This window comes from Danio rerio, chromosome 12, assembly GCF_052040795.2.
Source record: "Danio rerio strain M-AB ecotype USA chromosome 12, GRCz13ab, whole genome shotgun sequence".
In the NCBI taxonomy this organism is placed as follows: Eukaryota; Metazoa; Chordata; class Actinopteri; order Cypriniformes; family Danionidae; genus Danio; species Danio rerio.
Genome location: NC_141032.1, coordinates 6,740,568 through 6,759,706, shown reverse-complemented (window position 1 = coordinate 6,759,706; position 19,139 = coordinate 6,740,568). Strand labels below are relative to the sequence as shown.

At 38.4% G+C, this 19,139-nt stretch overlaps 1 protein-coding gene and 1 long non-coding RNA gene across 4 annotated transcripts in view; one reads left to right on the top strand and one right to left on the bottom strand.

Moving 5' to 3' along the window:
- LOC141376752 (uncharacterized) overlaps nt 1-19,139 on the bottom strand; it is a 30,690-nt gene that overhangs the window by 7,720 nt on the left and 3,831 nt on the right. For 2 of the 3 annotated variants that reach the window (XR_015503853.2, XR_015503852.2), the window contains exons 4-6: nt 7,700-8,558; nt 6,866-7,056; nt 6,590-6,771 (exon numbers count right to left, since the gene is read on the bottom strand). This is a non-coding gene — a long non-coding RNA (uncharacterized LOC141376752). Of the gene's footprint in view, nt 1-3,401; nt 6,772-6,865; nt 7,057-7,699; nt 8,559-19,139 lie in introns of those variants that run through there. The other variant, XR_015503851.2, reaches the window with a different exon arrangement.
- Nucleotides 677-17,671, top strand: a1cf (apobec1 complementation factor). Its single transcript, XM_087275878.1, has 12 exons — nt 677-781; nt 6,374-6,517; nt 6,932-7,066; nt 7,712-7,842; nt 7,923-8,161; nt 8,427-8,591; nt 9,536-9,633; nt 11,177-11,456; nt 13,051-13,268; nt 13,351-13,487; nt 14,704-14,846; nt 17,313-17,671. Exons 2-12 carry the CDS (start codon nt 6,419-6,421, stop codon nt 17,450-17,452), a joined length of 1,785 nt encoding a protein of 594 aa, XP_087132004.1. The 5' UTR covers nt 677-781; nt 6,374-6,418; the 3' UTR covers nt 17,453-17,671.

Genomic DNA, 19,139 nt, shown 5'->3' with positions numbered 1-19,139 from the left:
GTTTTAACACAAACAGAACATTACCTATCAAACATAATGGTGTCATCCTTTCTCCAGCATGGAAAAGTAACTCCAATATTGATTCAGTATTTTAAACAGTTTTGAAACAGCAAAGTTTTTACTGCTGTGATCTCGTGTGCACATGAACGTGTGCACACGCTAATGGCGGATCTGCGTGTGCAAATCTACATTTGTTGATAGACACTTTGGGCTACATATCAGAATTATGGGAAATGTCAGCCTGAGACTATTTAATTGGATGAACATTTTTAAGTTTAAACTTATTTTACTATTGGAATGTGAAGAGACTTTCCACCAGCACAACAAAAAATGTTTCCAAATACAATCACCTTCTGCACATTTAACTTAATCAATTTGTGTTGGGAACACATGAAGGAATTGTGTGGAACCCAGCAGTTTTTACAGTGTACTAATAAACTGCTGATCTCCACCTGTTTAAAATCATCGCGCAGAGAATGCAGAAAACAAAAGACTTTTAAAACAATTTAAATAAATTAATATTTGGAATTTAAAAAAATGGAGTCTCCCTGCTGCCGGCGAAGCGTGATCGTGCTGTTCCTGGTCAAAGGGCTGGCCTACATCGAGAGGCAGAGATAGAGCTGGTTAACGTTTAACCTCGCCGGCTTGTAAAGCAGCCCCAGGACAGTGAACCTTTGGAGTTTGATATGATGTGATTACAGAATCACCCCAGTGACACGTTGCCAAATTCAGCAGAATGAGGGTCTGAGTCTTCCGGGTGGTGATCTCTGAAATTGCTCAGGTAAGTCGCCTTTTTAATAACAATTTGGTGTCTTGTCAGTGTCAAAAAATAAAAACTGTGCTCATCCATATGGCACTGTTGTCTTGCTTTTAACTGCACTATTACTCATTTATAAAATAATTCACAGCATGATTGCAAAGACAATGTTTATATAAACTACACAAGGGGTCATCAACAAGTTATACATGTTAATTTGACTATTACAGATGATTATTCGCATGGCAGATATGTTGTCATGCTTTATCAGTGGTTATAATGCTAAAATGAGCCGCTCGTCATCTCTAAGCTTTCTCCAACTGTTAAAATTTGACATTTACACATGCACATGGGAATTTTTGTAAAGATGTAAGACGTTAAACTGTAACGCAAACTCAGCTAATCACTGCTGTTATTGAAATGCTTTAGCATATGGCATTTCAAAATGCGGTACTCATTGAACACCACCATAGTGACTAAATACACAGCATCAACATTAAGCAAATTCATCTGCTGCATCATTGTATATACACTTAAGGGGTAAAGAGCTGCAAAAATTTAACTTTGATATCCAATTACAGTTTTACACCTTCATTCTGAGGCTATGTGTTTGGTTGGAGTGTGAGGTTTAAAACAAATATCATGTGTTTTATGCTATTAAAAGCAGTGTCAGGGACAAATATAATATGCGATTGAAGTGCAATTACAAAATACTATATTCCCCGCACCTGTGTTGCACTTTCTGTCCAGCACAATGGCCTTCAGAACGTGTGTATTTAGCTTCAGTCAACATGCGCTGAAAAGCAGCCAGTGATCCAGGCATGATAAGAGCACGTCTAGTTATCTTGTTTATGCAAACGGTTACCAGGCTGTCCAGAAGAGAGCAATGGATGGACAGCAGACTAATGGAGTCCTCTCCCAACTGTCTTTAAAAGCGTTCTCTTTAATGGATATTACTAATGCTCGGCCATCACTCTTGTGTCCCTGAAGTGTCAGGATCATTTGTGACCCCTACTATTAAAGATTGTTGGTCACTTGCACTGCATGGGTTTAATAAAAGGCAACATTTCAGTAGATCGTGCTTTATTAGCATCTCACTCAGTAAAGTACATTCAGTCTGAAGAAACTCTGTGTCCTTTGCGTTTGCGTAAGCTATTGAATTTGCAAAGGCAAACACATTAGCGCTGTCATTGCTAGCGAGATGCGTTGCATTGTAGAATGCAACTGAATAGAATGGCAAATTCAAAGGAGCTTACAGACTCTCAGGGCATCGTGATCCTGCTTTTTTTTAAGATCACCATGGAAATCCTCGCTTGCTGAATGTACTACGTATATAAAAAAAGTATATTTTCATTACTAAGTGGGTCTTTTATGTGTGAAATCTAGTAGTATAATTTCATAAGGTTAGGCTGCACTAAAAAGGTGTGTAAAATAAAAAAAATATTATGTATTTAGCATCAGGTCAGGACAGTATTTTATTCATAAAGCAGATGTAAATATAGCATGACAGCAGACTAAAATTAATTTTACATTCATTCATTTTCATTTGGCTTAGTCTCTATTTCAGAGGTCGCCACAGCGGAATGAACCGACAACTATTCCAGCATATATTAAACACAGCGGATGCCCTTCCAACCCAGTACTAGGCAAAAACGCTGTACATGTAATCCTAAAAAAGACAGGTCAGATACTCTAACAACAGTTACAAGACACCTACTGTATTATTATAACCTATTATTTATTTACCTTCAGCTTAGTCCCTTTATTTATCATGGGTCGCCACAGCGGAATGAACCGCCAACATATTCAGCATATGTTTTACGCAGCGGATGCCCTTCCAGACACAACACAGCACTGGGAAACACCCACACACTCTCGTATACACACAAATACGGTCTATTTAGCTTATACAATTCAGCAATACTGCATTCTTTGCACTCTGGGGGAAAACGGAGCACCCAAAGGAAATCCAACACCAACACGGGGAGAACATGCAAACTCTGCACGGAAATGCCAACTGACCTAGTAGCCGGGGTTTAAACCAGTGACCTTCTTGCTGTGAGGTGACAGAGCTAACCACTGAGCCACCATGCCGCCCTAAGCTATCATCAATGGAGAATAAATGATTGATGTATTAAGACAAGACTCAGACAAAGTGAAAGCCAATCTAATTTCTGTCATTCCAGTTCAGAGGTTTGATTTCCCCTCGATTTTACATGAGATCTGGGTATTTGAAGGAGTTTAGATTCAGCTCTAAAAACTGTCAAACAGAATGTTACACCACATATAGTCTAGCTAACAGCTTGGGTTTGTCTTTTTTGAGCCACTTATAGAGAGAGAGTGATCATGGTATCACCATTGCTGTCATGATTGCATGCAGATGCTGTAGTGCTTCAGAAAAAGGCTAGCAGTCTTGCCACCTTTGACCTCTATTCTGTACTCACACTGCTTTGTTGTCTTCAGCATCTCCCTTTGATCAAGTGAAGCTGAAAAAAGACAAAGACAAATAGACACTCCACTGATGATTTTAAAGACCCGTGGCTGTGCGATTCAATCACGCTTGATAGCACTTCATCTCGAAAACAGCATAATCACAAAGGAGATCTTGTTAATAATAGATCGAGATAAATGGAGATTTTTTTTTGCTTACTTTTTGGTTAAGTCTACTGCTTGCCCAATTTTGGTCAGAAGTGCATCTCAGTCATGGCTTACTATGCTATATTTGCCTAATTGGCAAAGTCTGCAAATAAAGACAATATATTGTGATGTGAACTTGCTACCCTTAAACTAAAGGGACAGTTCACCCAACACTAAAAACTCACCCTCAGTCTATTGAAGATGTACTGTAGGTGACTTTTTCTTCAGTATAGCATAGAAGTCTTTGTGTACCAGATTTATTTATGTGCAACTAAAACAGAATACTGAGTAGGGGGCGGGGTTTTTTTCATTTCGTCATAGCAAACTAACGGTAAAGGGTTAAGTATATGGTGGGACCGCCACTCCAATTGTTAAAGCAAACGGTCAGACTTTGATTGAAACAACATAGGCTCATTCTAAAAACGTAGCCCTATATACATTTCTGGAGATCACGAATAATGTAGCCAGAAGTATATATGTCTGAATTTCTTCTTTAAAACAAACACTACGGGGCAGTATGATGTCGTTCCTTATTTATAGACAGCTTTTCTGCTGTTACCAGTTTGTCCGGTAGCTCGATACATATGCCGGCAGACTTGAAACACAGAGCAATGACAGGGTTCGGGTCCAGTGAAGAACGGATCCAGAAAGCAGGTAAGACAAAAGCCAAAAAATTAAATAAACAAGTAAATAACAGGGAGAGAATGTGGTAAAATCCAGGCTGCTGCAAGGGCTTTTCTTTTTCTGGATTGCTTTAAAAAACACTGCGATTGGGTTTAGGGATGGAGGTGGGCGGGTCAATCTGTGCTTTTGAAAACACTATTGGTTGGGTTTATGAAAGGTGGGAGGGTAAGGGGATCGATCAATCGGTCAGTCAGTCAGCAGCCTCTGGTGGATTTACATGAGAATAGCAGGTGTGAATGGCACTCACGAGACAAAATTGAGATCTGAAAAAGCGTACACAGCGGCCTCTGTCAGATTCGCGAAAACAAAAACTGCAAAAAAAAAAAAAAAAACATAGCTCCTGGATTTTGCTCTCTCCAGAAATGTACTGTATATAGGGGAACATAATCAGAATGAGCCTGGTTGAATTGAAGATTACCAAAACAAAAAAACATTTCTTAAAAGAATTAACACGCACTGATTAATTATTCACCTAAAGAATAACAATGTGTGCTAGCAAAATAAACACCCTTTCACACCTTAAAAGAAGATTTTAGCTGAATACGGGGTTTTTGGTGAATCAAATACTGCAATTCAATGGTCATTTGGTCACCTATTTTTGAGATTAAATGTAAACACATAAAAACAAGTCCAAATCAATCCCTGTGGCTCCTGATGTTACACTGAGCAAAAGGACCTGTCTTTCAAGATACTGAACATTATTTAAAATATTATTCGCTGTAATCTATATCCTAAATAAACAGTTCTTGGCGACCGGCAACTTGCACTCACTACACTTTGATTAAAGGTAATAATATTGTAAATAATGTTCAAATTATTGCACAGACCAGTCATTTAGCATCATAAGACCTCCATATGCCATTAGTAGCCACGAGGATTGATTTGAACGGTCTCACTTTATATTAAGTGGCCTTAACTAATATGTACTTACACAGGAATTTATAGTTTGTTACAATGTACTTATTGTGTAAATACATGTATTTATTGTGTACTTATGCCTGATTAAATACCTGTATGTAATTACATCTGTAATTAACTTCTGTAACTACATTTGTAAATACACTGTTGACCATCCCTTACACTTTAACCCACCCTTAAACCTACCCATACCACCAAACCTGTCCATAACCCAACCTCTATCCCAACTCAAGAGCACCACAAGTGTTCTCAAATACATTATGAACACAGTAAGTACATTGTATTTATTTTTTGATGCGAGTACATAGTAGTTAAGGACACTTCATATAAAGTGGGACTATTTGAACTTATTTGTAATTATTACTAATGTCAAAAATGGGAGACCATTGACTCGCATTATATAGTAATCCCAGATTCAGCTAAAAGTCTTCTTTAATTTGCTACCAGTGTTTAATGTTTGTTGCCCTGAGGGTCTGTAAATGAACTATACGTTTTTACTTTTTATGTTAAATATCCCTCAGTAAAAAATAAATGATCAGTGCTGCTGTCTACATTAATTTAGTTTCAAATTATTAAAATTCTAGATTTAAATAACAGCTTGCTGTAACTAAAAACTTTAAGGCGTAGTAAACAACATATTAGTTGGTCTTTAGACAAAATAACTCATCAAAATCTTCCTTTTGGATCCCACTACATAAAAAGTCTTCTACAGACATTCAAAAAATGTTTGAAATGCCATGAAAACAAGTAAATGATGGCTGAATCTTCTTTTGTCTGAACTATTCCTAAACCCTGAGTTATTTATACACTCTGAGCAGTCTTCTGATGTAAAAATAGTATAAAGACGAGAATTATTCAAGTTAAAACAAGGCATGAAAATAGGGCGGATGCAGATGTCCTCCTATTGATTGAACCATATGTGACTCAATGATTGTCTGCTGTTTTGATTCGCTCTCTTCAGTTAAATATTACACCGCGGTCCTTGACCCGGAGGTGAGGAAAATGTTTCTTTCCCCACTTTTCTTGCCAACACTGTCCAGCAGATAAAAAGCCAATATACAGTTTACCCAGAGCTTTCTTCATGCACTTCAAACTGACTATGATGAGACGTTGAAGTTGGTGATTAAATTTACAAAGTAACATGTTTATATCTAGACCAAATAACCTGATTCCTTGTCTGTTGAGCTTTCACAGTTGAAAATGTAAAGAAAAAATGGCAGAAAAAATATTGTTGGAATGGGTACGGTTAGGACATACAAACCTCTTACCTTTGAACCCATCCATGAGTCTAGGCTTATCACCATACTCGGCTTTAAAACAAGAGTACGCTATCTTTCCCTGTCATTTATGTGTGTTTGAACTTTGATTTAATTTCAGTGAGCACCCCTAATTTTGCTGATTTATTGCTGATAATCACTCACAATGGAAACCAATCAAAAATGTGGGGATGGACTGACTGGCACGCAGAAAGAAGCTGCGCTGCGAGCTCTTATCCAGCGCACTGGATATCACATACACCAGGTAGGAATTACCCCAGCTTTAGGTAAATGAACAGGTGCCAATGTGGGATAATGGAATATGAACATATCTTACCTTGACTTTTACTTAAAAAAATCTGGGACTGTAAATCCATAACAAACGGAGGCCCATAAGATCCATTTTGTTTAATTATAGGGAATATTCTGACTGTTTATCTGTCTTGTTATCTTTAGCAGCTTTAAGTGTGTTGTGTAGTGGCACCCTCATGTGGCAAAGATAGAAAATCTCTTTGCCATCTGCAAACAAATGAAACATAAGGATCAGTAGAATGATTTGCCTTGTCATCTATAGTATCAACATATCATTTATCGCTATCTTTTATGACTGTACCTTCTGGTCATCTCAGTGTATTTATTAACTTGTATTATAGAGTCATCACAGTTGTTTCCTCCTCAGGAAAATGGCCAGAGGAGATACGGTGGCCCACCTCCTGGATGGGAAGGCTCACCTCCCGAAAGAGGCAGTGAGATTTTTGTGGGAAAGCTTCCTCGAGACCTCTTTGAGGATGAGCTGGTGCCACTCTGTGAAAAAGTATGAAGAAAACTGGTGAACAGAAAATAAATTTCAGAATAATATTCTAAAATATTTAAAATAAATGTCTTTTAAAAGTCTTTTAAATGTACTGTAAAAGCCGTTTACCCAAACGGAAGCCTGTTCCCACGTCATGATTTTGCCAAGTACGATGGATTAACATCTATATTGATCTTTAAACATCATTTTGTTCGAACATGTAATCCATGCCTATTCCCTACCCCTAAACCCAAACATAACTGTAAATTATTCCCAAATTCAAAGGGGAATAATAGCAGGATAACAATCATATAGAAGTGCATAAGCCTAAACATAACCCTAAACTTAACATAAACAATAAAGGTATCTCTTAATTCTGATTGGCTGATTGTAATGTTGGATCAACATAGATATTAATCCAGAAACAAGTCCTACTTGGTGAAATTAGGTTGGTGGTTCCCACCCCATCTAAAAAATAAACAGGGCCACATATCTTCCAAATTGCAATGCATTGTTTCAACTCAAATTTGGATAAAGCAAAATATTAGATTACATTATATTAAAATTTGAAAGAAACTGCTGGGTACGTTCATATTTAAGTGAAAACAGGCTTCCTAAGACATTTGAATGCAGTGAATTTATAGTTACACTTACCTTTCTTTACAGTTTGGCAAAATTTACGAAGTACGGATGATGATGGACTTCAATGGCAACAATCGAGGCTATGCATTCGTTACCTTCTCCACAAAACAAGAAGCTAAGAATGCCATGAAACAGCTCAACAACTATGAAATCCGGTGAGTCATTGGATATCTACAGTAGTTGAAAAAGCATTTTCTGACCAGAAAACTGACAGTTCTCACACATCTTCATGCAGGAATGGAAGGCTTCTGGGCGTGTGTGCAAGTGTAGACAACTGTCGTCTATTTGTGGGTGGTATTCCAAAAACCAAAAAGAGAGAAGAGATCCTGGCAGAGATGAAGAAAGTGACGGATGGTGTCTTGGATGTCATCGTTTACCCAAGTGCTGCTGACAAGGCCAAGAACCGAGGTTTTGCATTTGTGGAATATGAGACCCACAGAGCTGCCGCCATGGCCAGGAGGAAACTGCTCCCAGGTGAAACAAAAATACAAACAAAAAAATGTTCAACTCCATTTGATATTATCCTAGTTTTCTTGCCCAGAAAGCACTTCCACGTCTGTTCCCAATGTACTGACACATTTCAAGGCAATTATCAGTTTCCAGAACAAGGCATGGTTTTATTGATTTCCCTCAGGCTGAACTCATGTTGGGTCCAAAGATACTTAGTTCATTGCCCAGAAGAGATGAGTGAGAGATAAAAAAGACCAGCCACCAACACCATTTTTTCTTCTCTTTCCAGGAAGGATTCAGCTGTGGGGTCATCCTATTGCAGTCGACTGGGCTGAACCTGAAGTGGAGGTAGACGAGGACACCATGGCCACAGTGAAGATTCTCTATGTTCGTAATCTGATGTTGCCCACCACAGAGGAGACTATTGAAAAAGAGTTCAATAGCATCAAACCTGGTGAGTTGCCAAAAATGTTTAATATTCTGGACAAAAACATTTAATATTATGATCTTGTTAACGCTCAGGACAGACCTTTAATGCAAGTGTTTAGAACTTTTTACACTCATTCAATAAACTGCCAGGTGAAAATAGGTAGGTGTGAAAGACCTCAAAATGTAAAGAAGACCCTTCTTCTCTAATATGCAGTATGATTTGAGGTGTTACAACAAGGTTGTGCATTCAAGTTTATTACTTCTAGGAACAGTTCACCCAAAGCCAATCCCAATTCTACCCCTTAGCCCTTCCCCTTGTTTTGTGGATTCACGTGAAGGGGTAGGAGTGTCCCAATTCTCTATAGCTTGAAGGCGTAGGGCTAAGGCAGGGGTGTCCAAACTCGGCCCTGGAGGGCCGGTGTCCTGCATATTTTAGTTCCAACCCCAATTAAACACACCTGAAATAGCTAATCAAGCTCTTTCTAGGTGTACTAGAAACTTCCAGGCTGGTGTGTTAGAGGAAGTTGGAGCTAAACTATGCAGGACACCAGCCCTCCAGGACCGAGTTTGGACACACCTGGGCCAAGGGGAATTGTTAAATAGCTCTTAAAACTGAGATTTTTCAGGACCACACTTGAAAGCAAGGGTAAACCATTGCTCTTAAAAATGAGCATTGGCCACCCCTCCAGTATGTGTCTACAAAAATCGACATATCTCATTTTTATCCTAGTAATAATTTTAAACAGTCTGTGTAGGTTAGAAATGACATAATAGTGAGAAAAATGTTAGTGAACTATGCTGTTTAAGTCTCAGTTGAAAACTCTAACTCAATTTTAAAAAGTATTTATGATGCTCTTACCTATGCAAAATACCTAAAACTACTTGTTTCTGAATGTAAAATAATAATATTCTATATAGATTTATACTATAAAGAACGCAAATACTAAGACTAGTATTGCTAATCTACAGGTGCTGTTGAACGTGTGAAGAAGATCCGAGATTACGCATTTGTTCATTTCTCTCAAAGAGAAGACGCCATCAATGCCATGAATGCACTGAATGGAAAGGTGAGGCACCACTTATTAGCCATTTTTCCACTCTCAGGCCAAAAGCCAAGCATGTTTCTGCATGTCAGAGCCAGTCATGTTTGCACAGCACTTCCAAGGCTTTAACAGATCTTGATGAGTCTTCCTTGAGACCAAAATCCAGTGAGGTTTGGCTCACTAAATACCTTAGTCCATAGCGGGCTATAGTGTGGCTTTTGAAGTGGTGATGAAAACAAGGTCAAGTTTACCTGTTTACGGAGAATCTACGCATTGCATCCCATTGGCCAGTGTTTTCAAATCAGGTTACCAGGTCACATAAAATTTGAATACAAGTTTAATACAGCAAGGGGAATTAAGGGTGGTGTTGTTTGGGCAGCTCAAGCCCGAGAACAAAAACTGAAGTCACAAAAACAAGAAAGGGTGCAAGTCAGAACACATACAGTATTTCTGCAAACAATATGGATTATAAGATTATCAGACATATTACCACAGGCATATCCTACTGTGGTTTGCTTTCGGCTTCTATGTGTTCAGCACTAGTTCCATTTTCCCTTTGTAGAATGACAAACTACTGCCACCTGCAGGTTATGGTAAAGAACATCCTCCCTCACAGGTACAAAACACACATTACAGTTTGTCAGTTGTGTTTTTTTTGGCCCAGCAGCCACATCTACTTACAGTATACTGTATGTGATGCTTAAGGCTACTTACTGTATGTGAACAACTGCCAGATAATATTGTGCTTATAAAAATACCAGATATGTTTGCAGAACTATGACTAATCTTGTCCCGGGAGAGAGCCCCGAGCTCAAGGGCTCCTCGAGCCCAGGGCTTCCTTCCGTTGGCAGAGCAAGAGGGGAGCCTGAGCTCGGTGGATCTCAGAACTCCCCTGCTGCGGTAGCTAAGGGAACACAAGGGATTAGACAAAGCTTGATTGTTATGTATGTTGAATGTCTTTGGATGGTGGGAGGAAACCGGAGAACCCGGGGAAAACCCACGCGGACACGAGGAGAACATACAAACTCCTCACAGAAACACCCACCGGTCCTGTGGAACCAGGGCTGGCAGTGTTCTTGCTGTGGGGCTCACAGTGCTAACCACTGGGCCGCCGTGCCGCCCAATCAGAGGTAAAGGAGGAGAATAGGGGAGGAGGGGGGTTTCTTCCAAACGAAGATAAAGTGAACTGAAAACTGTGGCTATTTATAGTAGCTTAGGGCTCATATGATTGGAAGATAGTGATTAGCAAATGCGAGACCGGCCGTGATAAATCATAAGCACGTGATCCTCTCGAAATTAGTTTATGAATAAACTTCACTTAGTGTAGCATTTATTTAGTCTTTTCCCAGAATTTGGACATCTATTTTTTTTCTTATTTTGCAATGTAGATAGAATGATGTGTTAAAGGTGGGTTTTAGAGTAAATCAGCTTTATGTTGGTACTGCCGCTCAATTAGCACCACATGGCTAACTGTTCGCATTGGATTGCACTGGCATGGCAGTGGAAAAAATGGTTAATCTAATCCTTAAAAAATAAAGGCAAAAATTAAACTCTGACTTCCCACCAGGTTATTGACGGTTCACCAATTGAAGTCACACTAGCCAAGCCCGTGGACAAGGACAGCTACGTGCGGTACACCCGAGGCACAGGGGGCCGTGGTGGTACTGTTCTCCAAGGAGACTATGCTTACACTGTGGGCCAGATGTACGATCCCTCAGCTGCTTACCTAGGAGCACCAATATTCTACGCCCCCCATGCATACGCAACAATCCCTAACCAGTTTCGCTTCCCCAGTACCAAGGGGCAAATGAGTACCAGGGGTCTTGTCCGGACACCCTCAGTGAGAGGTAATCTCATTCACTTACTGAAATCTGTTCCAGATGTGATTAAATATTTCACAATCACCTCCAACGAAATCCATTCTGAAACCGTCAATCAGGGTTTGAATTATCTATTTAAAAGTTTTAATGGACAATCATTCAATCATTCTGATCAATAATTACCAAAATATTTATTAAATGTATATATATGTATGTATATATATATAGGTGGTCCTCATGTGCATTTTGGCAGTAAAGCCGGTTCTGTAATCAGAAGTAAACCATTTACTACAGAGAGCCATAATTCATCCATAATTTGTAAAATCAACATGAAACATATTCTACATTTATAATAATACGGTATGTGAGGAAAAACACAACACAGGCTCATTCTGAAAACGTAGTCCCGTGGACGTTTCTGGAGACCGCGAATTATGTAGCCGGAGATCAGATGGCTGCATTTCTGTTTTTTAAGCGAACGATACGGGGCAGTATGATGCCGTTCCTATAGGGCTTACCGTCTGACCGGTTACATCTGTGTGGAGGGCTTTCCTGCCGCAACCAGTTTGTCCAGTTAGCTTGTCGTGTATGTCGGTGGACTTGAGATGCAGAGAGAAGACGATGACGATCGGGTTCGAGTCCGGGGAAGAGCGGTTCCAGAAATCAGGTAAGACAAAAACAGAATCCAAGAACCAAAAAGAACGATTGAACAACAGGGTGAGAATGTGGTGAAATCCAAAAACGTAGTAAATATCAGATGAGGGCTTTTCTTTTTTCTGGACGCCTTTTGTAAACCGTCAGTTGGGTTAAGGGAAGTGGGTGGGCGGGTCAATCGGTAAAATTGGTTGGGTTTAAGGAAGAAGTAGGGTCGGTCAGTCGGCTTGCCAGTTGCCCAGTCAATCATTCAGTTGGTTGACAGCGGCCTCTGGTGGGTTTATGCAAGAACAGCGCAGGTGCGAACGGCAGTCACGATACGAAACGACACGGCGTTTGAGATACGAAAAAGAGCACACATCGGCCTCTCGCGGATTGTGAAAAACAAAAGCTGCAAAAATAAGTACCTCCCGGGACGTATTTCCCGGTCTCCAGACACGTCCACGGGACTACGTTTTCAGAATGAGCCTGGGATGGAAAAACGATTGCTTTTATTAAAATAACATGCACTTGCAAACTATGTGCAATAACATCAGAAGTAAATTTGAGTGCATTTAAATTTCATGTTGACTTCAAAGAGACAGCTAGGCAAAAGACCTAGGGAACATGAAACATCTTTACATAATGTTTCCTTGTGGCAGTTAAAACATAATATTTGCATCTTCGTTTGCATGTGACTTAAAACACAATGTATTAAATAATATTGTTCTGGACAGTTTGTCTATCTGAATTTGTTATCCATGCCTGCATATTACAGTTCAGTGACAGTATATTGTTCTGAATGGATGGGGTCCAAAAATCAAGGGTATCAAATCATGATAAATACCAATCAGACGAAAGAATCAGAAATGCATCTTCTGTAATGTGCTGGCTTGGAATATCTCCATATGATGATCAGTTTCTCTTGATTGAAACCTGGGTGATTTCTGGTGATTTGATTCGACTTAATGCCTTCTTGCATTCCTAGAAATTTACATGAATGTACCTGTAGGGGCAGCGGGCGTACGTGGTTTGGGCGGGCGAGGATATCTTGCCTATGCAGGTGTGGGTCGCGGCTGTGGCACATACCAACTCAAGACAGACAAACGCCCCGACGACAAGCTCTATGACCTTCTTCCTGGCATGGAGCTCACGCCCATGAACCCAGTCACTCTGAAGCCCCAAGGCATCAAACACGCCCCACAGGTACACTCATACCCTCAGCGAAAACATCTATTGGTGATTAGAGAATATTTCTCCAAGGACCATTTTGCCTGGGTTTTTGCAGATCTTGGAAGATATTTGCCAAAAGAATAACTGGGGTCAACCTGTTTACCAGCTTCACTCTGCTATTGGACCAGATCAGAGGCAACTGTTCCTTTATAAAGTCACCATCCCTGCTCTTGCTACTCAATACCCAAATATGTAAGCCACAACCAAACCTACACCTTAAAAAACACTCATATTAACAGGGTCTCAAAACCTAGTGAGCTGCCTGCCTAGCTAGATTTTTAGGCATCTCAGTGTCGCTTGTAAAAAAATAATAACTCAGACTCATTGGAAATATGTGCTTCAGGCTACATTTTTGCAAAATGTAAAATACGCTGGTCTGGTTTCATTTCATTGCACATTTCACATGACAAATTCAGCACAGGGCAATGTTTACATTTTTGTGAATCTGAATTATATTATCTAGGGTGCGTTTTGTTGTATGTTTACCTAGTACACCACCTAGTAAACCACTAACTTAAACCCTTCCCTAAACCCAGTGCTTATTTTGTAAATCCATAATTTCTGTTATTTTATGTTATTTTCTTGTATACATTTTATTTTTATGCATTATATTGTTCTAAACTACTAATAAAACTACTAAGGCGAAGCAGTGGCGCAGTAGGTAGTGCTGTCGCCTCACAGCAAGAATGTCGCTGGTTCGAGCCTCGGCTCAGTTGGTGTTTCTGTGTGGAGTTTGCATGTTCTCCCTGCGTTCGCGTGGGTTTCCTCTGGGTGCTCCGGTTTCCCCCACAGTCCAAAGACATGCGGTACAGGGGAATTGGGTAGGCTAAATTGTCTGTAGTGTATGAGTGTGTGTGTGTGTGTGAATGTGAGATGTGATGCGGCTGGAAAGGCATCCACTGCGTAAAAACTTGCTGGATGAGTTGGCGGTTTGTTCTGCTGTGGTGACCCCGGATTAAAAAAAGGGACTACGCCGAGAAGAAAATGAATGAATGAATAAAACTACTGATTAAATTTTCAGCATCAACAGTTGAGCCATAATGCAATGTAAAAGCTTACATAGCCCTGAATCACAAAATATGTGAAACTGTTAATTAACATCTTTGTTTTACAGTGTAACGTGCTGTGTTGTTTTCACAGATTTGTGTGAAAATAGTTTGTTTTTACAGTGGTGTAATAAATACACAAAACTTTTCAAATGTGCAAATATCAAAACTACATTTTCTTGTATAAACATGACCATGAACTCAAAAGGTTTTGAGACTCTAAACATTTTAGTCAGACTCAAGACATAGCGATACAAAATCTCCTAGCTTCTTAAATATAAACCTAAATCACTCAACTGAATACACAATATATTCCCATATAATAAGCTAATTTGTTTACCACTGTTCTAACCTCTCGTCAGACACCCGTTCACCCCTGCCAAACTCTGTGCATCGATGGATGAGGCAAAACTGCACGCAGCCGAGCACACGCTGCAGATCCTCGGTGTTCAGACAGAGGGTGCTGACGCCTCTGCTGCTGCGGCTGTTGCTGCTGCATTCCCAGGTATGTAAGGTCTGTAAGGCTAATATTTATTATTTTACTGTAATCCAACTGCTGTTATAATGATATATATTACTCCCAACCACAAAGGAACTTAAGGTCCCTTCACACCGAGAACAAGAGCATAAGAATGTAACCCTGGACCAAAAAACAATCATGGGTATTATTGGCACCAGACAAAACATATTTTATAAAATTATAGATTTTTCTTTTATGTCAAAATTCATTAGAATCATTGAATTGAGATCATGTTCCATGAAAATTTATTAAATTTGCTACTGTAAATATATCAAAACTCAATTGTTGATTAGTAATGTGCATTATAAGCAATTAATTTAGACAACTTTAAAGGTTATTTTCAAAGTATCTAGATTTTTTTAACTCTCAGATTGAACATTGTGTCAAATAATGTCCGATTAACATAACACATTAATAGAAAGCTTATTCATTCAACTTTCAGAATGTATAAATCTAAAAATACTGACACTTACAGTTTAAGGTTTTGTGTATTTATCGATCTATATAATATTTATATTTAGGGCTGTGTGATTCGTGTTAGATTCGCAATTTGAAATGTTGCGATTAGTTAATCGCAAGAGGCTGCAATATGAAATATTCCCCACAACATCCTACGTCAAGAAAACCGTGCCGAAATTGTGTGATCTGACCAGTGATTTATAACTAGTTAACTGTGCGAGCACACTTTCTTTCTGCCCAATCAGAATTGCGCAACTGATATACGCCCACACAAAAAAAAATAAATGAAAACAAACGGAAATGCACTGTCAAGTGAGATTATGGCGTCTGCTGCTTAAGAAGCATTAATAGATGAATTAATATCAAAGAGAAACACCATTTGTAATATGGGAATATTTAGGATTTAAAGTCAAAAACACCAAACAAAAACAGGTCATTTTTAAGAGCTGTCGCAGAATTGTTGCCACGGCTTACAGATTATTAAACTGAAGCTTGAATGAAATTAAAATCAGCTTAAAGCTTGAATTAAATTGTAAACCAAATCACAAAAAAAAAAATAAAATAAATCGCAATTAGATATTTTTCCCAAATCACACAGCCCTATTTATATTATATTAATTTGTGTTATAGTATTATTTGATGTTTTATTTTATGATTCTTTTCTTGTACTACTTTGATTATTATCCTGCTTGAATATAGAGTTAAATAATTTTTAAGTAACAATGGTATAGATGAGAATGACTGTTTGTTAATTGAAGGTTTAATACAGGAGAGAGAGAGAGAGAGAGAGAGAGAGAGAGAGAGAGAGAGAGAGAGAGAGAGAGAGAGAGAGAGAGAGAGAGAGAGACATATTTACAACCTTGCAATGAGCAGGTGTCCTCAAAATACTGCATTGCCAGAGCATTTGACTAGTAAAACTAGTTGAATCTAACAGTGTCTAATCTAACAGTGAAACACTCAACAACTTCTCTTTTAACCCAAAGTCTTTACATTACTGGCTAGTGATTTTTGTTTTATTATTTTGACAATATAATTTAACAGTTATCATCCTAGGTGTAAAGGACCCATTAAAGGGCACCTATTTTACCCCTTTTACAAGATGCAAACCTTTTGTGTCCCCAGAACGTGTCTGTAAATTATCTAAATACCCATCAGATTATTTAGTATAGCCCCTAGAATCTGCCCATTTTGGTGTCTGAATACATTGTAGCTGTTTTTGAAGCCTATGGCTTTAAATGTAAATGAGCTGCTTCTCCTCATGCATGTCCGGCTTTCATCATGCGTTAACGCAGATAAACAGCACAGTGACAGGGACAGACTTGGATAAAGCTGAAATACAGCTCATTAGTCAAAAATATCAAGTATGTTTATTTTATGTATTGGTGGTAGAGATTATTCAAGTCTTTCTGAAATGATGAGTCCCACACAAATGCCTTTTACAGTACACACACACACACACACACACACACACACACACATATTAGCATTTACTGGCACCATGTGGCCATTGTGATTATAGCGGTTAAGAATTACATTGTGATTTTATTGTCCTTATTACAAACATGCACTGTTTTAAAAATGCTTTATAAACTTATAAAACTTAAAAATCACAGAAAATTGTAACAAATATATTATAATCCCAGTTTATTTGCAATATACGTGTACACATGTCATTATAGAAATCTGAAGCCTGTCAATCAATTCGGTGGGCGGGGAAAACTGCCCTTACACCACATTGAGGTGGGCCTCAAAAACACTGGGATTTGAGTCCTATTTTAACGTCAGGAAATATTTAAAAAGAGACTTGTTGGGTTTCTATCACTCCAATATGACAGTGGATACACTATATACATACACAGTTCTGTCTAAACAACTTACAAAAGTTGATTTCCTTCATAGGTGCCCTTTAACATTTTATTCAAATTAATTTATTTATAATGAGCCCTAAGCATGTTCTCACTCTCTCTCTCTCTCTTTTTGCTGTTTCCACAGGTTATGCAATTGCCAGCACCACTGGCACTCAGCTGAAACAGGCCGTTTCGTTGGGTCAGGATTTGACTGCCTATGCAACCTATGAGGGTTACCCTGCTTTTGCTGTGGCAGCCCGTGGCGATGGATATGGAGTGTTTTAAAAGAACTAACAGTCTCTGTAGTGTTGATGTTAATCTGTTCCACATGTTCGACTGTGTTTATAGGCTTAGTAGTTATTTTTTGTTTCTCTTCCCAAGTGTATTTTTTTTTTTTTAGCATTTTTGCAATATTTAGATTGTAAGTCATCTTTTGACTTTACTCAGGAAGAGGGTGGCCTGAAGGCTGTCCACAAATCAATCCCAACCCCCCCCCCCCTCCCCCCATCGTGATCCTCCATCCAATTTGATCATTGATTTTTTTTAATGTATAAATTACAGAAATTTAGGCTGGACCGATGTTCAAGGCTCTGAGTGATTATCTTTAAAACAGAATAATTTATTTCATTTTAAAGGGGACCTAATATGCAAAAATCACTTTTATAAGGGGTTTAAACTAGGGCTGCACGAAATTGGAAAAATGCGATATCCAGGGCCGATTTTAGGACATTCATTTTAGAGGGGCTCAGCTCCTTATGAGGTAAACATTTACATTTATAAGTGATAATTTAATAATAATGCATTTAAAAATGTTTGACTAATATGGTAAGGTTGTATGCTAAACTAGCACTCTATTGTACAGACAGGCATAGCAATTTGAATTCTGAATGAGCCAAATAGGCTCAACAAACCTATTTACTGCAGTACAGTGTATTAAATAAATATTTAATTAAATAAATATTATTAAATAAATAAATGTTTTCATGTATTAACTAAATAAAACTGCCAATTTTCTAATTAAATGGCATAAATACAAAATATTTTTTTAAACCTACAGGCTAATTCACACATTTAACAACCTGAATTATTATAATAAATAATAATGTAAGACAACACATGACGTTTCTAATCTATCTCTGTTAGTGACCCTGACAGTTAAAATGAGTACATTCACTAAGTGGTTCTGTCACTGTTTAATATTTTCTGTGCATGACTGTATAGTATAGACTAGTTAATGCCACATGCACTGTGATGTGTTTTTTTATTCATAGTTTGTTTTGAAATAAAAACGGCGAAATGTTCGTTAAGAGTTACATTTTCGCTGGAGGAGATGAGCACTGAGGAAACAGTAGATGGGAAACCCGATTGCTAAGGTGATCGATAAACACACCTTGTTCTCTCGCTCTGCACGGCTGTGGAGGAGCCAAATTCTGCCGCTGTTTTCATATCAAATTTAAAGGGGACTGAGGCGATAATTTAGTGTACAGTTAATGAGCTAATCGCAAAAGTTTTAGGGGGGCTGAGTAGAAATATAGGGGGGCTACAGCCCGCCTAAAATAGGCCTAGCAACGCCCATCGCAATATCTTATTTGTTTGCCGGATTTTCTGAGTCTAATAGTATTCAGTTACAGAAATTGAATAATGACAAATGCTTTTCTGTGACTCATTTCTAGTCCAAATATCAAAAAAAAAAATTTTTTTTAATATTATTTGTTTCACCTTCAGAAGAAATAAGTCAAAATTAAGAGTAATTGCTTAAAACAAGCAAAATTATCTGTGAGTGGTTAAGTAAAATGATCTAATTTTCGCTTTGAAATTCTTTTTTTTATTCATAAATCATATTAATTATGTACAAATACAGTAATTAAATGTAATTTTGTGGCTCCTGGTCAACTATAATCAAGACTCATTGCATATCTTGTGATGTAACACTTGCAGATGTGCACATTGCAATATCGATGCTGAAACATTA

What these genes read in the sequence shown, in the direction of transcription:
- a1cf (XM_087275878.1), top strand. Translation starts at nt 6,419, where the DNA reads ATGGAAACCAATCAAAAATGTGGGGATGGACTGACTGGCACGCAGAAA. An exon ending in CTCAACAACTATGAAATCCG is followed by an intron (nt 7,843 to 7,922) that starts GTGAGTCATTGG and finishes ATCTTCATGCAG; the next exon opens with GAATGGAAGGCTTCTGGGCG. An exon ending in CCGGACACCCTCAGTGAGAG is followed by an intron (nt 11,457 to 13,050) that starts GTAATCTCATTC and finishes TTGCATTCCTAG; the next exon opens with AAATTTACATGAATGTACCT.